Source organism: Haliaeetus leucocephalus, unplaced genomic scaffold (genome assembly GCF_000737465.1).
Source record: "Haliaeetus leucocephalus isolate CR32 unplaced genomic scaffold, Haliaeetus_leucocephalus-4.0 Scaffold657, whole genome shotgun sequence".
NCBI lineage: Eukaryota > Metazoa > Chordata > Aves > Accipitriformes > Accipitridae > Haliaeetus > Haliaeetus leucocephalus.
Genome location: NW_010973093.1, coordinates 884209 through 903844, shown reverse-complemented (window position 1 = coordinate 903844; position 19636 = coordinate 884209). Strand labels below are relative to the sequence as shown.

The 19636-nt window shown below is 42.8% G+C and overlaps 1 protein-coding gene across 1 annotated transcript in view; it reads right to left on the bottom strand.

Moving 5' to 3' along the window:
• Nucleotides 1-3017, bottom strand: part of LOC104839270 (unconventional myosin-XV-like) — a 46051-nt gene extending 43034 nt beyond the window's left edge. Inside the window, exon 1 of the mRNA XM_010579476.1 lies at nucleotides 3-3017. Coding sequence (XP_010577778.1) covers nucleotides 3-3017 — 3015 coding nt within the window. The remainder of the gene's footprint in view (nucleotides 1-2) is intronic.
• Nucleotides 3018-19636: the final 16619 nt, after the last annotated feature.

The window sequence follows — 19636 nt, the reverse complement described above, 5'->3', positions numbered from 1 at the left end:
ACCTGTTTCTGCATGAATTCCATCTCTAGCATATTGTCAGTGATGTCTTCGGCCTCCCACTGATCCTTGCAGACTGTCATTGCATGGCTGTTGGTCAGATGTGGGTCCTTGTAGATGGCCCATTTGCTTAGGTTCTCAACAGTTAGTCGTGGCAGCAGCAATTCAGAGTTCAGCCATGCTGCAGGATCGCATCCCTGAGCCTGCTGCTGAGACCAGTGAACACAAGGCGTGACTATGGACCCTGCAGTCTGGAGGACACCTGAACCATCTTTGACATCTACCTCACAGGAATAATCTGATGTACATATTGGATCCTTTTCTGGATGTGGAAGGAAGCCCTGTTTACTGTTTCTCTGAGGGCTTTGATCCATCAAATGTCTGGGAAGGTCACATTTGAACCTGCAACCTTGTTGCACCGGCATCACAGATTTTCTGTCTGATAGAGATCCCAGTTTCTCTAGGGAATAACCATTCTTAGAGCCCCTGGATAAGGAGCTCTTTGTCTTAACCATGCTGTGGACTCTGGGGAATACTATAGCAAACTTGGCATCAGTAGCATTGTTCTTCTCCTCATCCAAGCTAATTAAGTATGGAAAGGAATTGGTTCCGTGAAGAGGGGAATCAGCAGAAGGCAAATCAACATGTCCCACTTCCTCTGCCATTCTAGGACCACCTTCCGCCTCCACTAATGGAGGAGAAGATTCTTTGTCACTCGACTCAGCCCTCCCCAGCTGTCCGGTGGCACCAGGGAAGGCTTTGCCAGACCTACCAATCCACCCAGCAGTGCTTACAATCCGGATTGCCACTCTACTTCTGAATCCAAAAGGTTTGCTGCTCCTTTTCCTCTTCCCAAATTTCTTCAAGAGCCATCTTGAAATACCAATTGCACGTGCCACGCTCAGAAGACGAGCTTTCAGTGGTGCTTTCTTGGCAGGTTTTTGACCAAGCCAGCTGGTGACTTTTCTAAAAGCAGAATGGTTGTGCAAGTACTTGGATCCTTTCCCAGCATGCACATTTTCTTTTTCAGAAGGTGCCTCTGCAACCACTTCTTCTGCTTTCTCTTTTTTTGCATCCAAAGTCTGGCCCGAACTCAGTTTAACTTTTCCAGTAACTTTTCCAACTTTCTTCTTCTTGCCAAGGAACTGCTTATCAGATTTTTTTGTAATAGTGGAGTAGCTTGAAATATTTGAAAGATTTAATCTTTTCTCTCCAAAACTCTGAGCTATGTTGGGTTCTTTCTGTGTACTGAGGGTTTCTAGAGTCATGGGTTTTGAACAGATGTTTTCAACATTTTTCAGGTCAGAGTTGGTTTCCAAAGCCATCTGGACAGGATTTGGTTTACAGCTTGTTAACAGTTTGGTCTCAGCATTTTTATGTTTGTTTTTCAGATTGAGAAGGATTTGGGATTGAGAAGAACATTTCTTTGTAAGCATCATCACTGCTAACTCCTGCTTGCTGGAGCCTGAAGAACTGTGCCTCTGTCTATGTCCTACCACTTTACCTTGTTCTGCAATCTCACGCCTCCCATGTTTCTCCTTCAATGTTTTCTGCTGCTTGGAGAGCAAAGGGTTATCTTCCAGTGCGCTGCCTTCTTCATTCACCTTCTCTTCCCGTTCAGTTCCTTGAAGTACTTTGCTGAGGTGAATGTGGAGTTTTGCTTTAGCAGCACTAGGCAGTGGTTGTTCTGTTGCATTTTCTTTTCTTTTGTCAATGCTCTCTTCAGTGCTGCTCTCCCTATTGCTGTTAGAATTATCATGTGCGTCTTTTGACATATCTTGAACTTTGCCATTTTCTAATATATTTTCCTTGCCTACTTCATTATTGGTATTTTCTCTGTTCTTAAGACTTTTAAGTTGGAATCCTGAAACGCTTACACCACCTTCCTCACTGCCCTCAGCTAGAATAGATTTTGGTTGTCTTGGCATGTCATCTTGCTTCTTCATTGTCTCCTCTGCCTCCAATCCTGCAAAGTCAGTGCCTTCATCCTCAGATTCATTCATTCCATCTGTGGTCACCTGCTCCCTTTCAGTTTCACTGGATGCTTCATTGCTTTTATCAAGCAGTTCCTTGTAGCCTTTTCCTTCAGCCACAGGAGGATCTTCAAGCATGGCTTCTTTCTCACTGATGCCATCTTCCTCTGAAGAGCTACTCTTCTCTTCACTGCTTGCAGTGCTGACCACTACAGTCTCTTTTGTACCTTTTTTAGGGGTCCAATGGCCTTCATTGCTGGAGTCAGAGCAGGAGTTATCTGAGGTTTCCAGGATATTTTCTTCTGCACTTTCAGTGACAATAATCCTGGTATGTTTTCCAGCTTGCTTTTTCCCAGCTCTGTCACCTTTTACCTGTGCCATACTGCCTTGGGATTGAAAACCTGACTTCTGCTCAGAAGCTTCCTTAAAGCCGTGATTCTCACTGTGCTTTTCCCTAGGCCTGGCACCATGTGCCTTCTGCGACAAGTCATGTTTCTGAACAGATCCTTCAACACTTTGCACTGCAATTGACTTTACAGAGTCTGACTTGGTGACTTTTTTGCTAACAGCAAGACGCTTTCCACACTTCTTTTTACAACTGTATTTCTTGCTGTTTGTGGCGGCTTTTTCCTCCCTATCGCTACTGTCCTCACTTTCTAGTCCTGATGTCATTTCCTGTTGCTTGCAGGCCTTTTCTTTTTTCCCCTCCAACTTGGACACTAGCTGTTCTCCATATTTTCTCCTCAAAGCAGATTCTCTTTTATCATTTCTCTTGTAGGCTCTTCTTCCCCGGAATAACTTTTTGTGGCCATTTTCTTTGCCTCCCTGAAGCCTCACCAGCCTCTGGCTTTTTAAGGGGTCTTTTTCAATGATGTCATCTTGTTCAGGCAATGACTCTTTGCCCTTCAGCTGGCCTTTACTCTTACCTTCCCACCGTCTCCCACAGTGGATCTTAGAATTTCCTGGGGAGCTTGCCTTTTTCTCACAATTCAACAATTTCTCTTTTCCAAACTTTTTCTGCTGAGTCTTGGATTGGGAAGGAGGCATTTCTCCAGTGTTCAGGAGTATGTGTGGGCTTATCTGAATTCACCTATGAAAGGAAATATTGTGCATTTTGCTGTGAAATAGGCTACAAAGAGAGGCCAGATATTCCTAAGCAGTAGTTTACCTCATTTCTACAGAGCCAAACAAATGTTTGCAGAACCATACCTGTGCAGATGAGGAGTGCCAAACTGACTGTCCTGTTCCATGTTAATCTCTGTTTTGTCATGAATCACCCTTATTTTCTTCTTTTATTAGGACTCTTGCCAGAGGCCAGTCATGTACAGACAACGGAACAAATGTCCATGATTTTCCACAGTTGACAAAGGTTTGGCCACACTGTAGTTTAAGAAAGAATGATTATTTTATTTCAGTTTTTGCTTCTCCAATAACCTTCTTCGTGCTGAAGAAAAGAGGAACACATCTAATGACCTATGTCAAATGAATTAACAATAAATAGTTCACTCAGTTTCCTATGTATCCAGAATCACATTTTGACCTATATGAACAACACTGGCTTGCAGGTTGAAAACACATGATACTGAGTAGATGCTGTATGGCTGAGTAGAACTGAAAAGAACACAACTAATTGTTAACCCCCCCCCAAAAAAAATTAACTCAGACAAGCCACATTGATACTGCAGTACTAGAATCTGTACAAGCTGAGCTGATACGTAATTAGTAGAAAGGATGCAAAAATATAAGCCCCATTTCTTGTGTTTAGTTATTATTCTTCCCTGTTTTATTTGAGCACTTGTCTCTTAACAAACAAATAAGTACAAATAAATTTCAATACATATCGTAATTACAGTTAAATAGTATCTGATTTTCCAGGGGCTAACCTTTTAAATTTTCTGCAGTGCAAGAGAAGAACATTAAGGAACAGATCATACTCAATTTAGCCCAAATAGCAAAATGTATGAGGAAACCAGCTCTCATAGCAAATAATGTCTGTCCCTGAACAGCTCTCCTGAAATCTTACTGGAGAGAAGGCTAAATAAATAAGGGAATTAATGAGGAATGGGAAAAAGAGAGAATAAATAAAGTGGTAGAAAAAGAAATATAATAGAGTGGACAACAATAACAATCCAATCTTGTAAACTGATAATCTCTGCAGGAAAAGGCAGTTGAAACTAGGTTAAGTTTGTAGCATAAGTCTACATTTCAGAATTGCTTCTGAAGACATAAAATACTGACAGAAAATTGCCTTTTTTTTTTTTTTTAATTTTAGTATAGCGCATGTTAGTTGCCCACAGCAAAAGGATTTTGAAATCATTAACTGATTCTACATCAGGATTTTTGTTGATAAATAAATGTACTGCAAAAACACACTGCATAAGTCCTGGCAAGTGTTTGTATGCCAAAGAAAACTCCTAATGCAGACCTGGTGCATGTCCGTGAAATTGCCTGACTCCATCTTTTCTTTTAGTATGATGGGCCTGGTTTTGAATGGTGTGTTCCCTGAACAAGTGTTCAATGCCTTCCAGGATCTGGCTAAACTGAGCAAGAAGTCAAAAGCAAATACTACTCCACTATGTAACAGCATCTCCACACAACTCCTCCCAAGTACACTGTTATTAGCTGATAGTCTAGGAAAAGTTCAGTATTTGAAGTGTTAATCAGTATTGCTTATCTCTTTATCCCTCCTCTAATCATAGGCAGGAAATAAAGGATATAAAAGTGCCCAAAGGATTAGTCCTGACCTTTCAGCCTGTTGGAAAATATCACTTCTATCCTTTCCAGTTATAAAGATCCTTTATTTTATAAGTCAACCTCTTGTTGCTTCAGACAGACCAAAATACCACTTGTGCTCCAGACTCCACTTCTACCCATTTGTCTGAATGAAGTGCTAATGGCAGAGCCTGGTTTTGATTCCCCGGTCACTAAACACTTCAAGGCAAAGGTCCAAACCAGAAAACAGTAAGAGCATAACTGAAAGGAAATCATGGACCAGAGAAAGGAAGACTTGGAGGTGAATGGAGGAAAATGGGACTAAGGAAAAAATCTTACACCAAGAAAACCCAACAGTCTGCAACATCTTTCCAAAGGAAAAAAAGGTAAAAAGCCTCCTGTTAGGGGCATTTGTAACTACCTTAAAGATTACATTAGCCAATGATGGGCAAGGAACAAGCTAACACACAGAACACAGGGAAATTCCATTACATATTTTGTCCTCTCACCTCTTTCTTTGTTAAACTCTTCTTTCCCTTTGCTCCTTCTTTCTCCTTCTCTTTGTTTTTCAGCCAACTCCATAGATTCTCTACAGGCAGAAGAGAAATTTCCACCCATCATAGCCTTACAATTTCTCTCAATAGGTAACAGAGGACCTAGCAGTCAAGATTTTGTTACTAATTGCTACTGTCATCATAACTCCACAAACCATTAACTTATTTATTTAAAAGATGACATACAGTGTCTGGAAGCCTTCGGTCAGATGGTGGGCTACTATGGGATGCTGGCGACGTATCTACCTGTCTCACAGCTCTGAACCCTGCATCTCGGTGACCATGGTTGCAGTGGACAAGCTCTGACAGCCATAGCCAACGGTAATGGGGACTGCAAAGACGCACAAGGGCCAGTGGGGAATTCTTGAGAGACGGGATTGAGCTGGGAGGATTAGCTATACTATATGGTACATATGTTTTCTTCCTCATAATGGAAAGTAAACCCTTGCTGGTTATTGTACACATGCTACAAGCCCAGAAGAGTTCTGGCCAAGATCTGTTGAAACTTGCTTCCATCCACAGGCCTCTCCTTGCCCTAAGGTAGGGGGACACGGGAAGAGTACACAGTCAAGATTGCAATTCAGCATAAAGCTTTAAATCTTTGCAGCTACTATAAAGTCTGACAACTAACGAGAATTTTTAACCTTTAGTACCTCAAGAAGACAGCCTACTCTGCTGGATGGAAATCCATCCACTCTCCAGAATACCTCATGACTTCCTTGCAGACTACAACTTGTCCAAGCATCCTTACAAGTTATTTAAAAACAAACAAATCAACCCCCCAAGCCATTAAAAAAATGCATTCCAGTGCTCTGGGAACAAACTGGTAAAGAACAACTCAGTGAATCGAAGTTTGCCTCACCTTAATCACCCCAAGGAGGGCAGCAAAACCACATTTGAGATTTACACAGTCCAGAAAGGCTGATGCTCTAAAAAAAGCACACTAGGTATATATAAAGCATATTGTTTTATTGCAAATGGGTTTTTTTGCATACTACCCATTTTGCACTCTTCTGCATGACAGACCAATCTTCTGCAACTGGAAAAAACACTATCTCCCTTTTCCTCAGTTGCAACTCTGACGCTGAGCAAAAAGCTGCTGCCCTGACAGCACTGTTACGTACAGTTAAAGGTTTCTCAACAATCAGTGTCTTCAGTGTTCCCTCTAAACTTGCTTTTTTCCTCTGGTCTAGAGTTGACACTATTCAAAACATCTTGGACACATATGTTGCATAGTACAGAGTTCATCTCTTGACATCAAATCCTCTTCTTTTATCCTTCTCTTTAAACAGTACTCTCTATAATACATAGGTGTCTGGTCACCTTATTTCAGCCCTCCCTCCCCATTTAATATACCAATACTAGTGGCCTAGATCTCTAAATCCTGCAACAAGACTTTTGTTACTGAGATTAAGGGTAGCTGAATTAGACCCTAAATCCTAAGTACAGAATAGTTGTTAATATTCTATCCTCCTGGGGGCTTAATGTTGATACTGCTTCTCTACAATGCCAAATGCAGTAGAAAAAAAAATTCGAAGGTCTGCTTTTATGCGCTGCTGCTAGATAGTCATGTGACTGGAAAGTTAAAGCCTTCCACAAAACAAAAATGCTGCAATACTTGGATGATGAGGAAGATCAGGAACACTGCCCAAATTTGTAGGGAGTTTAGACACAGGACTTTGGTTTGACTCACTGTGAAGAAAGGACTCCAAACTCTGAATCTAGGTTAGAACGTGAAAACCTAGAGTTCACAATTCTTCTGAGACAGGGTTTTAGAGCATGTTGTTTTGTAACACCACTGTTATTACTGGGAATGGTAAGATGAATCACTGCTTATATAAACAATTCCTTTGACATCAGACCTGCTTTGATTAACTGGCCTGGTCCATCTGCCTCCTGGACACACTGGAGCAGGTGAAAGATCTTGCTCATCGTTTTCTCAACTCCCCTCACTATACCAACTTCATCTAAATCACTACAGGAAAAAGAACAACTCGATTTTGTTCTTCCCTTTTAGAAGAAATAAGAATACTTTACGTCAGAGAAAGGAGAACCTCAGTGACAGAACACAGCATGAACCTACAGACAAAAAGAAGAGCTGATAGCTCATGCTGTTATTTTAAGACTAGTAGAGAAGTGAGTCTAATCTTCCCTAAACACAGTGGTTTCTCCCAACTCATACAGAGGAAAAAATACAATTCTTAATCTTAAAGGGAAGTGCTTGGAACTTAATTCTTAACTGTTTCTATTTTCATTCACCTGTACAAATTGCTCAGGCTCCTTCATTATCACTCTGCACAGTAACTTTTTCAACATACCTATGCTGTCTGTCCTGATTCCGGTGAGCTTCTCAGTACCGCATATCATAGGTCATATTCATGTATACGGTAACATACTCATTCTCCTGTGCCTTGTTTCCCTGCAGCCTGGAGTCTGTTCCAGCATCCTTGCAAGCCTGCCCAACGTTGGAGTCCAACATCAACTCTGGCTGGGCTGCGCCCAAACAGCAGCTGATTACAGGCATATGGAAGGAAAGTGGCATCAATAATTCAAGCTTTCTCATGGTACCTTTGAACTTTTCAACCAGCAATATCACCAGCTGGTTGGCAGAGTTTTGGATAAAAGAAGAGGTGGGATTTCACCTAGGCAAGAATCAGGCTCAGATGTGGTGTGATTAGGTACATCTCCAAAGAAAGACTGAAAAGGAGAGGTCATTTCCAATACCAAAACATGTCTGCTATAACCTAAGAGGCTACCAGACAAGGCATCGTGAATACTATCTAAATAACAGCTTAGGCTAGTGAAAAGGATTAAATCATAGGCTTCTTTCTTCTGCATCCCTGGAGTTTTATTTCAGGAAGCCAAGCATGGATAGCTCAGCCTCTGCTCTCTTCTCCTTGCCAATACCAAGCTCTCTGCTGACAACAGAAAAGTAGTTTCCAGCTCAGCACTGAAAAGACAGCAAAACTGGCACCATTTTTGTCCTCATTATACCTAAATCTCAGTCCAAATCAAGCAGAATGACTAACTCTCCTTTCAACTTGAATTTCCAAATAAAGCCATGATCCCCTTTAAAGAAAACTTTTGTGGACAGGTCAAGGTTACTTGCAGCAGGTGATTATGTCCATGCAACGTTGCTGTCTAATTCAGTGATGGTTTTCCCCTTCCTAGGCCTTTCTCAAGAAAGCAGGTAACAGGGCAAACACAAATGCACACAGTCTAGTCTGTACATGCAGTCTCCCTCTGCACTCACCAGGCTGCGAAGTGACAGCATGGTCATGTAGGATTTAACTACTCTGAGGATGACCCTGGTTCTTTAAGGCAGTCCCCTTCTACCCCCTATCCCCTCCCAAAAAGGTTTTCCAGAGGAGCTGGAGATTAAACAAGATAAACTCAGGTGTGGCCAGCAACCAGAACAAGTGACCCTAACATAAAATGTGATGAGTGTTGGTAAGATAAGATATCAGATGCTTAACAGCATTAGTTTGGGTGGAACCTGTTTTCCTATCTCCTTCCAAGACCCCCCTGGCTGTTATGTACTGTACTTTGTCTTTGCTTCTTAGTGGATGAGCCTTCAAAAACTGGGCACTGAGCTGGAGAACTTAAGAAACACACTTTACCTAAGCTTTCTGTCACTGAATGGTCCACTTCTCGTAGCTTATAAGAATGAGGCTGTAGAGCAACACCTTAGTTAACTATTTCATCATGTTCTTTTATTCATTATTTATAAATAACTCTCTATCCCTCTCTGCAAAGAGAGATCTTTTTTGTAAAGCCCAGAATGACTGATGTTATCTGGATCATGACTTCCTTATCCAATCTTGGAAAAAAAGCCGCAGGCCTCTTAGCTCTAAACTTCTAATGTGTGCATGGCAGGGAAAAGAAACCTCTCTGAAAAATCCAACCCTTCACAGTTCCTGAGGAGGAAGTGACTCTAACAAACTCTATGTCATTATTAGTTGGAGCCTCTTCAAGGCTGTGTATACCCAAGGCAGAACCGGAGCCCGCTGTTTCTTTGATTTCTTTGATTTGTCAGAAGTCTCAGTCTCAGATGGTATGATTGGGTTTTGCCCGAGGAGGATGACCAAGATGAAGGTACTGATCATGTTTACTTTCTTATCAGACTACTGTCTGCTTTGAGCTACACCGAGATGAGAAAGGCTAAATTGATGCTGTGCAAATCCTCCCTTTCCACCTCAGTCTCAAGCCTGTCTGCCTCAGCACCTCTAACCTGAATTCTCTGCATGGAATAAACACTGCATTTGTTTGTCTTTTAAATAGCTCCTAGGAAGATGCTGGCAGTTTGTTCATATCTTTTTAAGGGAGGAGGACATATGCACCAGGTAAGATGAAACATTTCCAGATTTCAGCTCTAGATCCCTGGGCAGACTGGACAGTGGAGTTTGTGGCCCGAGACTTGGGTTCAATGCCCACCTCAACCACTGATTTGCCATGTAGTTTTGCCCAAATCATTGCTTCAATAACAAGACAGATTCACTTCAGACAAGAGTATGAATACCGACACAACTTGCCCTCATGCACAGCACCCTCAACATTTGGTACATGCAATGACAATTAAGTCATCTTTTGAACTAAAATCTTGTTTGCACTGCTCCAAATTTACTGCCCTTCTCTGCCCATTTCTGTCTGGACACACAGGGTTGAGAAGGCAGTGCTGGGTGCAGTAAGGAGCTGGGAAGTACACTGGCTTTGCCAGCTATGTGCTACCCAGTACCAAGGGGAATTTCCAGCTGGCCACGTCCTCTGACTTAAAAGCCCTTTTACCTTAAAGAAACTGCTTTGAGTGGGGAATCCAGCAGCAGATGGAAGGAACACAAGGCTACATTCCTTGAGAAAGTACAAGGCTCCCCAGTTTCCTAAAGATTCCTTCATTTACACAAAATACCATGTCTTTTCAGTTAGTATTCAGCCACTATTATTTTAAAATGTTATTAAAGAGTGGTAACACATCAGACCCACCTTTTCACTGCAAATTCTTATGTCAGCTACATAAAATAAAAGCATTGATGCTATTGCAGAAAAGAGAGGTAAGAAGGTAACTCAATTTTAAAGAATGGCTAAATCACATGAATAAGAGAATAGAAACTACTCATGATTCAGCAGAGAAATTACACTGCATAAATTCACAACAACCTTGTTTGTTTGGTAATAGTTCAGGTAACAGGGCTGGTCAATGAAATGTTATACCTAACTATTTTTAAGATGAAACTTGATAAATGTATAAATAGAGTCTTCTCTTGGTTTCATTCTATAGCGAGTAGAATTAACAGTCCAGTCAGGACCCTGCAGCCCATAAAGCTAGTTTCTTCCTCTCTTTTGTGTTGTTTTTTTGTTAGGTTCCCCCCCCTCCCTCCCTGGTCTCATTGTATTAATATAAAATATCTGCTCTGTTCCTTCTATATCACATGCTGCCTCATACTGACAGAAAACATTCTCCCTTGAGCCTGTACCTGAGGCTATTGAGAGAGAATTTGTGGCCTCCTACTGCTTCAAACCAGTAAGGCCTCTGGTCTCTCCTGCCCGCTGTTTTAAGATGAGCTAGAAGGTCTCCGAGGTCCTCTTCCCCAGCAATAACCTGAGGAAGCCAAATAAACTATTCATGACTGCAAGAAGAAACCAAGACAATTAAGTTACATACATTTAAAACAGCCTCCTTGAATATTTCAGGAGCACTTTGTTGCCCAGTTGTCTGCCATTCAATGAGACTGGATGATCCTGTTACACTGGAAGCCAGCATCCCATGGCCCCTACCCAGAGGTCAGCCAAAACAACAGACCAACACACTGTACAGATGGCATTACACCCTGCTGGAGAGACGGACTTTATCCAGGTCTGAGCCAAAAGACTCTGCACTGTACTGAGACACAGCTCAGGCTTTCTCCTTTTAATCCCCTGACCTACCTCTGTAGTAAGTGTCTTAAGAGAGCAAACTGAAGATGCAAGGCCAGGCAAGCCTGTACTAACGTTAATCTTCCTGGTTTGGTAACCAGAGCAGGTAACAACAGTGAATAACTGGTAGAGTAATGGCAACAGCAGGAACTCTGGCATGATTAGAAACCAGCAAACAGGCCCATGTGTTATTCTACTGCATCTTCACTGCTATTGTATCCTGTACTAGCTAGAGTATAACTAAAAAGGATGTGATCTTTGTGATTCCATCATACTTTCTTTTTACTGGGCACACTGAGGTGCTTGGGTGGCCTCAAATAAAGAGCAATCCTTGTTCCCCTTCCCCTTTTCTGCATAGCTGGGAACTGTGGGTTTGATACAGAACTCATCTGAGTCAGTGAAATGCCCAGGATTTGAACTGGTTTTCAAACCAATTATACGTGAATGCAAGACTTCCCAATTGTGTGGGCTACAGCCTTGGTGTGTTGCTGCCCACAGGGCCTGTTCTCCCATGAGAAATTACTTTCTCTGCAGAAAGCATCATAGCCCCAGAAGTATAAATCAAACAATCAAAGTGGAAAGTTAGATTGTCCAGACTGGAATGATTACACCCAGGTATTTGAAAATCCCCAGCAGATGCTAACAAGCTTGCAGAGAAAAAGACAGAAGGAATCACACAGCTAAGGGGGAGGTTTCATATTACAGCTAAACTGATTTTATGACTGTGTCCCGGGATAGAGTTAATTTTCTTTCTAGTAGTTGGTATAGTGTTGTTTTGGCTTTAGTATTAGAAGTATGTTGATAACACACTGATGTTTTCAGTTGTTGCTAAGTAGTGTTTATACTAAGTCAAGGATTTTTCAGTTTCTCAGGCTCAGCCAGCAAGAAGGCTGGAGGGGCACAAGGAGTTGGGAGGGGACACAGCCAGGACAGCTGACCCAAACTGGCTAAAGGGATATTCCATACCATGTGATGTCATGCCTAGTATATAAACTGGGGGGAGTTGGCCCGGGGGGGCAGATTGCTGCTTGGGAACTAGAGGGGTATCCGTCAGCAAGCAGTGAGCAATTGCATTGTGCATCACTTGTTTTGTATATTCCAATTATTTTATTACTATTATCATCTTCCTTTCTGTCCTACTAAACTGTCTTTATCTCAACCCATGAGTTTTACTTTTTTTTTTTTTTTTTTTTTTACCAATTCTTTCCCCCATCCCACTGGATGGCAGGGAAGTGAGCGAGCCGCTGCATGGTGCCTAGTTGCTAGCTGGGGTTAAACCATGACAGACTGCCATCTGAAAGGGGCCACTCCTTCCTTCCAGTGTCTTCTATATTCCTCAGATATTTCCTTTGCACCAGTTCTGGTGGTCATCTTGGTGCAATTTGACCTTACAGGTTAGTTGATCTAACGCTGAGCTTCATCTTAAATGAGTGGGCCTGCTTGCCTGCAATTGCCTGTGCTGATTATTCCCTTACTCCAGATCATAAGGCAAGATCATAAGCCATTGGTTCAGTTGACTGATTCAGCAAAATTTTAACATAGTTAAAAATAAAATTGAAAAGGACAAATATGTACTAGGAGAAGAAAGGGAGTAGGAACAAGTGACACAGGAGGGCAGAACAGCTCTTAACAGCAACACCGCAGATAAACTCTTTTAGGGCTCCTAAGCTCTGGAAGGGAATAAGGAGGAGAGTACAGAGAGGTTAGAGTACCTAGAAGAAGGTTTGGTTTTGAAACTTTGACAGATTCTCTGTCAAAAGCAGATTATCCTACAGTAGAACAACAGAAACTTTTGTGTGATATTGGGCCACTCGTGCTTTTTGTGCCCTATTATATTGCCTTTACAGTTTTGCAAGCACAGACACTCTTATCATGCTTTTCCACCAAAGATCTAGGACAAACTGGGAGTGGTTTGCCTAGCCAGACATTAGAAGACACACTCAGACTCTTCTCAAGGGGATTGCCTCCAAAACTTGCCATTTATTTTATAGGATGAAGAACATTTTCTCCCACTTAATATTAACAAGCCTATCAGTACCTCATGCTCTATTCCACTGCAGATATTTAATTTCCTTAATCTTCTGTAGATAGATCCCCATTCATTTTACGAGAGGTCTCATCTGTCCCTGTGCACAGGAGATAGCCTCGTAAGTAATAAATACCTCTCAATAGATATCACTTTAACAAGGAAATGATTTATAGAATTTGAGTCACTTCCATGCAGTATACGTTCTAATGGAAAGTTTCCTTTCTGTGCATAAGCAGTCTTAAGACAAGCACATCAGTGAGCAAGTTAAACTGCTGAACCAAGTCTGTTCAGTCTTATGAAACAAGAAAAGATCACAGCTACTATCTACTGCTTCTTGTCAAAGAAAATCTACCAGTGTTAATGGTACCTGCTTCCCATGTTAACTAATGAGGCACATGGAGCTCTGATACATTCATTCATGGCTGTGATGATAGCTGCTGAGAAATAAGCATTTTTCTTGTGCGCTAAGAAAAAAATCACTAGGTTAAGATCTTACCCTCAAACAGGGTTTTCTAATGGTTTAACAAATCAACCTCTAAGTAACAGCTGAATGGGCACAAGAGAACAGTAGGGAGGAATCTGCCTATGCAACATCATTAAATAGAGTTGAAACAGATTAGGAGTGGTTTCTATCCAACCCAAGGTTAGAGTCTTTGAAAGGGCAATGCGCTTCAGAGAGATGACATGATATTATTACACTTTGAAATTCTTACGTTCCACTTACCATAGCCAAAATAAGCCTTTTTCAGAATGGACCCTGAACATTGCATGACAGAAGTTATAGTGCCTCAACTCTAAGACTGCTTTTAGTAAAGTCTTTCTGTGCTTCCTGAGCCTTTAGGACTGAGGCATTGCCACCTGCTGTGGAGTCTCCAACAAGTCAACTAAGTATAAAATTAAACCAGTCTTTTTTAAAGGTTAATTCCACGGTAGGTAACTACCACTTAAGTGCTTAAGTTTTATTATTTCCAGAAAATGTGCCTCACAGGCCTAACTTGACAGAACTGAATTTCCTTGAGATGGATTTTTTTTTTTTTTTAAAGTCCTCATTACTCTTCATTGGCATTCAAAATGTGTTCCTATAATGAAAGTACAGGCAAATACCATCAGGTCTGAACTGTGAGCAAAATGTCACAGCAGTGACAACATCACAGGCTATCAAATCAATTAAGGGCTATCACACCTCCTTTTGTCACAAGCCTGCATTTCATCTGCTCTTATCTGTGTCGGAATAAAGACAAGAGGATGTACTTGTCTGTAGAAAAATCACACCCTTTAAGAATACGTCTCCCAAATTCCACTCCTGTGGCTAACAGGACAGACGCTCTTCCAAATCCAGTAATCTTCAGACTTTGCAGTTTGGAATAAAGCTCCCTCAGCAATAGCTTAAACCACTTTCAACTCAATATACCACCTAAGTTAGCAGGTTCTCCTAAAATAACAATAAGCCTTTACTTGAACCCGCCATATTTTCTGCTTCCTTGGACTCTTACCTGCATCAGAACTTGAGTGTAACAGCTGACTCAGAGATGTCCTTGTGTAGCAGATTTGGTTTTTTTAAAAGCTCAGCCTGTTTTTCAAGGGCTCAGCACAGCAATTTGATAAAGCTACATTCCCTTTAAGGAAGGAGACTGTGAGCAGAATCCGAGCTGGATTTTTTGAAGTCCCTGCACTAAGCAGAGAACAGAAGATTGACTTTAAACAAATGAACAACATTCAGAGTTTCTTTAGGAATAAGCACATAATATACAGAGTAATTTGCCACAGGAGCATAGAGATCCATATCTTTTGAAGGGGAGGAGTCAGTGACAGGTTGGGCTCTGCCTATGGAGATACAGGCCCTTCCTACCTAGGGTGACTCTCCCTGCTGCTGTCAGCATGTGTTAAGGACCATTCATCTTAAAGAGAACCCCTCACAAAAAAGCCATTTTAAAATATAAATTAGCTCTAGACACAAAGAGCTGGAGAGCAGCAGTCTCTATGCATTTAGCTGGGGAAGAGGTGTGCAGGGGTAACAGCCACACATCAAAGTACCTTTTTAGCTACTTTCCTCTCTACTGAAACAGGCCACAAGTGGAGGGAGCCTTTTAGCTCTCCTGTCTTTGTTGTGCTCCCAGCAACCCTCCTCCTATCATCCCCAGAGTTCAGCCAACACTTATAAAAAGCACACCTTCATGAGATGCAAGAGGAAAATGAGGAGTTTGTTTACACAACCACGTTTCATTACAAGAAAGTCAGTCCCTCTGGAGTCCCTGGCACAGCTGACTGACCTTGCAGGTATGACTTTTGCCAGCACCAGGGCAGTCTCCTTTTCTGCTCAGAGCTGGTGGTGGAAGAGACCACTTGCTTGAATTTCCCATCTCCCTCCTTTGTTGCTTTGTAGCTTTCACAGTCCTATTTTAGGCAGCAAAAGCAGAGGTTGCTGCAAAGGCAGTATAAGGAACAGCATTGCTGCCCCTCTGCTGAGCAGGGGATGGACACTGGAGCCCAGCTTGAGGGTAAAGTGTCAGGAAGGTGGAGTATTTCGTGCATTTACACCATGCTCAGAAGGCATTCAATGGTGGCAGCCATGAACAGCACCTGGACCTCACCCAGGACACGTCAGCATGTTTCCAGGGGACAAAAGTGCTTCCTGGGACTGCCCTGGACTCCTGTAGCCCTTGGTCCACCATTACCACAAGAAACAAAACTTTTTAGTGGCACACCCATAGAGAGCCGGCAGTGCCATGGCCCAGAAAGCTGTCCTAAGGACACTCCCGCCGCCCTGCGCGGAGCCGCCTGACAGGAACGGCCATGGCGGACGGCAGCGCCCTCTGCCGCCTCCACCAGAGGGGGGAAAGGGCGGGAAAAGGCGCCGCGTCCCGCTCTGAGGCGAAGGCAGAGCCGCCGGGGAGGGCGGCAGGGAGCCGGGCGCACAGCGCTCGAGGCGAAGCGTTTTCCCTAAGCACCGCCAGACCCCTCAGCTCATGGCTGCCACGGCTCGGAGGCGAAGCAGCAGGAGAGGGCTGAGACCCTGCAACAGCCGTGAGAGGGCAGGTTCAGCCCTCCCACTCGGGAAACACGTCTCTCAACAGAGGCCATAGTGACAGGAAGCATAAAAAGCAATGAAGACTCACCTCTCGGGTGGCTGTGGAGCACCGAGCCAAGAAGGGAAGAAACTCACGCCTCTCTGCTGACATCCAGCTGTGGCCTCAGCCCCCTCTCCTGACATGTAAGCCTATGCAGTCTTGTGGCTACACGCAGCCAGTCAGTGGAAGATGACCATTCACACTGAGAAGAGCATTTACTTCAGCTGCTTACTTCCCCTGCCACAGGGAAGACTAACTAAAGGATAAAGTAGTTAAATGGAGAAAACAATCCCCTTTCTCTACAACCATTTATCACTGTAGAGCTCGCAACTGCCACCAGAGAACGCCAGGCCACCTCAGTCTACCGACCTCCACAGGCACAGCATGAAGAAAAGGCCCTTCCTCAACCAGAAACAACTACCCAGACATGTTTGGCAAGGGGCTCTGCTTGAGAGGGACCATTTCTACCCAGGCAACAGTTGGAACAAATTAATCAACAGCAGGAGGATCTCAAGGGCCATCTTACTGCTACAGCAACGTTTTCACATTGGGTTTTGCTAGTCCTCTTGCAAGTTGCACCTAATCTGGAAAGCTTGCCAAACACCCTGTCATCATCACGTCAGGGGAAGAGGTTGATGTGCTTGCTGCATAGAAATAATCCAAGCACTTGGGGCTTGCGGCTGACAGTGAAGGCATCAAGTTTTCTGTGACCAAGGGCTTGTGGCAGCTACTGAAGGAATCAGTCTTCTCCAGCTGGCTTACCTCAGCCAATCAGCTACATTTGCAACACAACCTTAGCCTTTTCTTGAGAGAGATCACCAAGTCAAACAATGTGGTTTAGCAAGGACTGTTGGGCTTTAGAAGAAAACTTCCACTAAAGTCTGTCTCATTCTTCAGCCATGCCAATTCAACACCAGATCCCAGTCCTGGTCTTATTAAAGACATCCCAATTCATGAGGCCACATAGGCAGTGATGTGCTTTGCAGGCTGAATTTAGGATTACGGTCCAGGCATGCATTTATTCTAGCTGCACTAGATACAAACCATATTCTAAGAAACAGACCAAGTAAGCTGTAAAAAAATTTCATTCTCTCACTAACCAGACATGCCTCTGGCCTTATGACTAAGATGAAAAGTACTTTTCCTTCCAACATTATGTTCTTCTAATAGAATTGTTAGACAAATTCAGCAAACATTCAGTTGCTAAACATCTCAGGAAAGCTTGCATTACTATTGGGGAAAAAAAGAGGTTCAGGCCAAGCTTTTCTAGGACTAGAGAATCTTGGCACCACAGATGCAACCCTATAAAAGAGCTCACATTACAAGAAAGCATTTGACCTAAAACTCAGGCCACTATAAAACAGTGTCCCATATTAAGTACCCAATATGTGTATTCAGATGTGGAAAATTCGGGCTGTTCTTTAGTTGTGATCCAAGACTTTCCTCTCTGCAGAGAAACAGGTCTGCAATGGTTAGGGAACATGCTGCCAGCGTGGCCATAAGAAAGGATTTTTTTTTCAAGCACTGGCAGCCAGTGTTAACAGCAGCTCAGCTCCTGCAGTGAAGGGGCACTTTACAGTACCAGACCCCAATGAGACTGCATAAAGCAGAAGGGGAGAGCACTGCCAAAGCCTGACTGGCAGTAACATTAATAAGGGCCAATGAGCCCTCAGAGTGCTTCCAAGCATTAAGCATTAGCTCTTGGAGACATCAAGCTTCTATGAGATCCCAGACAAGGGGAGTTCAAGTGAAAAGTAGAGGTAGGCACAAAACTTAAGGAGTTTGGCAGCAGCTGAATCCACTGATCAGAAACAGGCTATTATTATTAATGTCAGCTGATGGGCAGACTAAGGGTAACAGCAAGGCTCAAAAGGCAATTCCTGTAAGGGAAGAGATGCAGAGGGATTTTTTCCCCATTACATTCAAAAGCTGCTTGCAGACATTCACTGAAGACTCCATCCTTCAGGAACATCTCATTCCACCATTGATTCTACTTGCTAGTGGTTTTCTGACAGCACAAAAAATACACCCTAATTCTGAATGTCACAAGCCTTTCCATCCTCTCCTGCTCAGCTCAGAATATAATTGAAAGCACAACACATGAGTTCCAGGCTTCCCTTGCTTTGCCCCTTTGCTATTTCTCCTGCATTTTAGGCACAGCAGCTCTAAAAGGATTCTTAATGCCTCTGCTCACAACAATTAAGTCAAGCAGCTTACTCCAATGAATCCTTCAGCTGTAAGTTTCAGAGCATTGCTAGGAAAAATCTGCCATATATTAGCACACATCCTAAACTACTCAATCCCATTAACAGTCTGGCTTGTGCTTTAAGGAAAATAACAAGAAGCCTGGATAAATTTGTTTTGTTTTTAAATCTAAATTCACTTTAAGGTGTACAAATTATGACAGCATTTGTGACTTGTCTTTTTCAGCAGACCCAGTGGATTTTTCAAGTTATGTGGGTGAAAATGGGGAGAAGTTATAAATTGCTTCTGCCCTTTCTGAGCAGAACTGCCATGTCATTTACCCCAAGCCTGCCAGCAAATGAAATACTCAGAAAAGGCATTAGAATCAGTTCATCTGCAAGGAGCAGAAAGAAGCAGCTGGGTGCACCAGGATGATACACATGCACAGGATCACACCAGCTCAGAAGCTGCTGATTAAACCATAACTTCCTGTAAATTTGCAGCATCAGTGCCTGGCACAAGAGGTAGAAAGCAGCAGGCCACTTTTCTGTTAGCCTCAATCCTGCAGCAATAGAAACAAGGAAATAACAAAGCTAGTAGAAATAAGGAAATGGAAACTACTTTGTCAGACCACGCCGAGTAGGAGAGAAGGTGCTCTAAAACCTCATTAGCAATAAATTAAGTCTCAAAGGAGATACTAATACTTCTAGAAGGAAGGGTGCCTGAAACACCACCTGAGCAACAGCAACTCTGCAACCACATTCTCCTGCAGAATAGAAAGTGTCACCCTAGTACTCCATGAAAGAAAGGATCCCTCCACCTTGCTCAGGAAGATAAAGACAGAGCAGCCCAAAACAAGAGGACTTCCAAGGAGAGGTTTCCAAAGCATGTCAAGGATGACAGCTCAGCACCTAGTCTGGGAGGATTTAGTGCTTTCTCCCCGACTCTCATAGTGCTAACAAGCAAGTTAGAGGAGAGAAATCAGAGAATACTCTGATTTTTTTCTTAGCTGGAAAAGAAGAAAAGTGGTGTTAGGTGAGGGACAAAAGAATCAAAAAAATTAAAGGCTAACAAACTGCTCTATGCAGAGTTTCACCAGTTTCAATTCAAAATCCATTGGCTGACTCATACAGCAGCATTGCCAGATCAACTGTTTCTCCCTTCAGTGTGTTATTGCCCAAGTTATTTCAGGAAAGCTAGCAGACCACC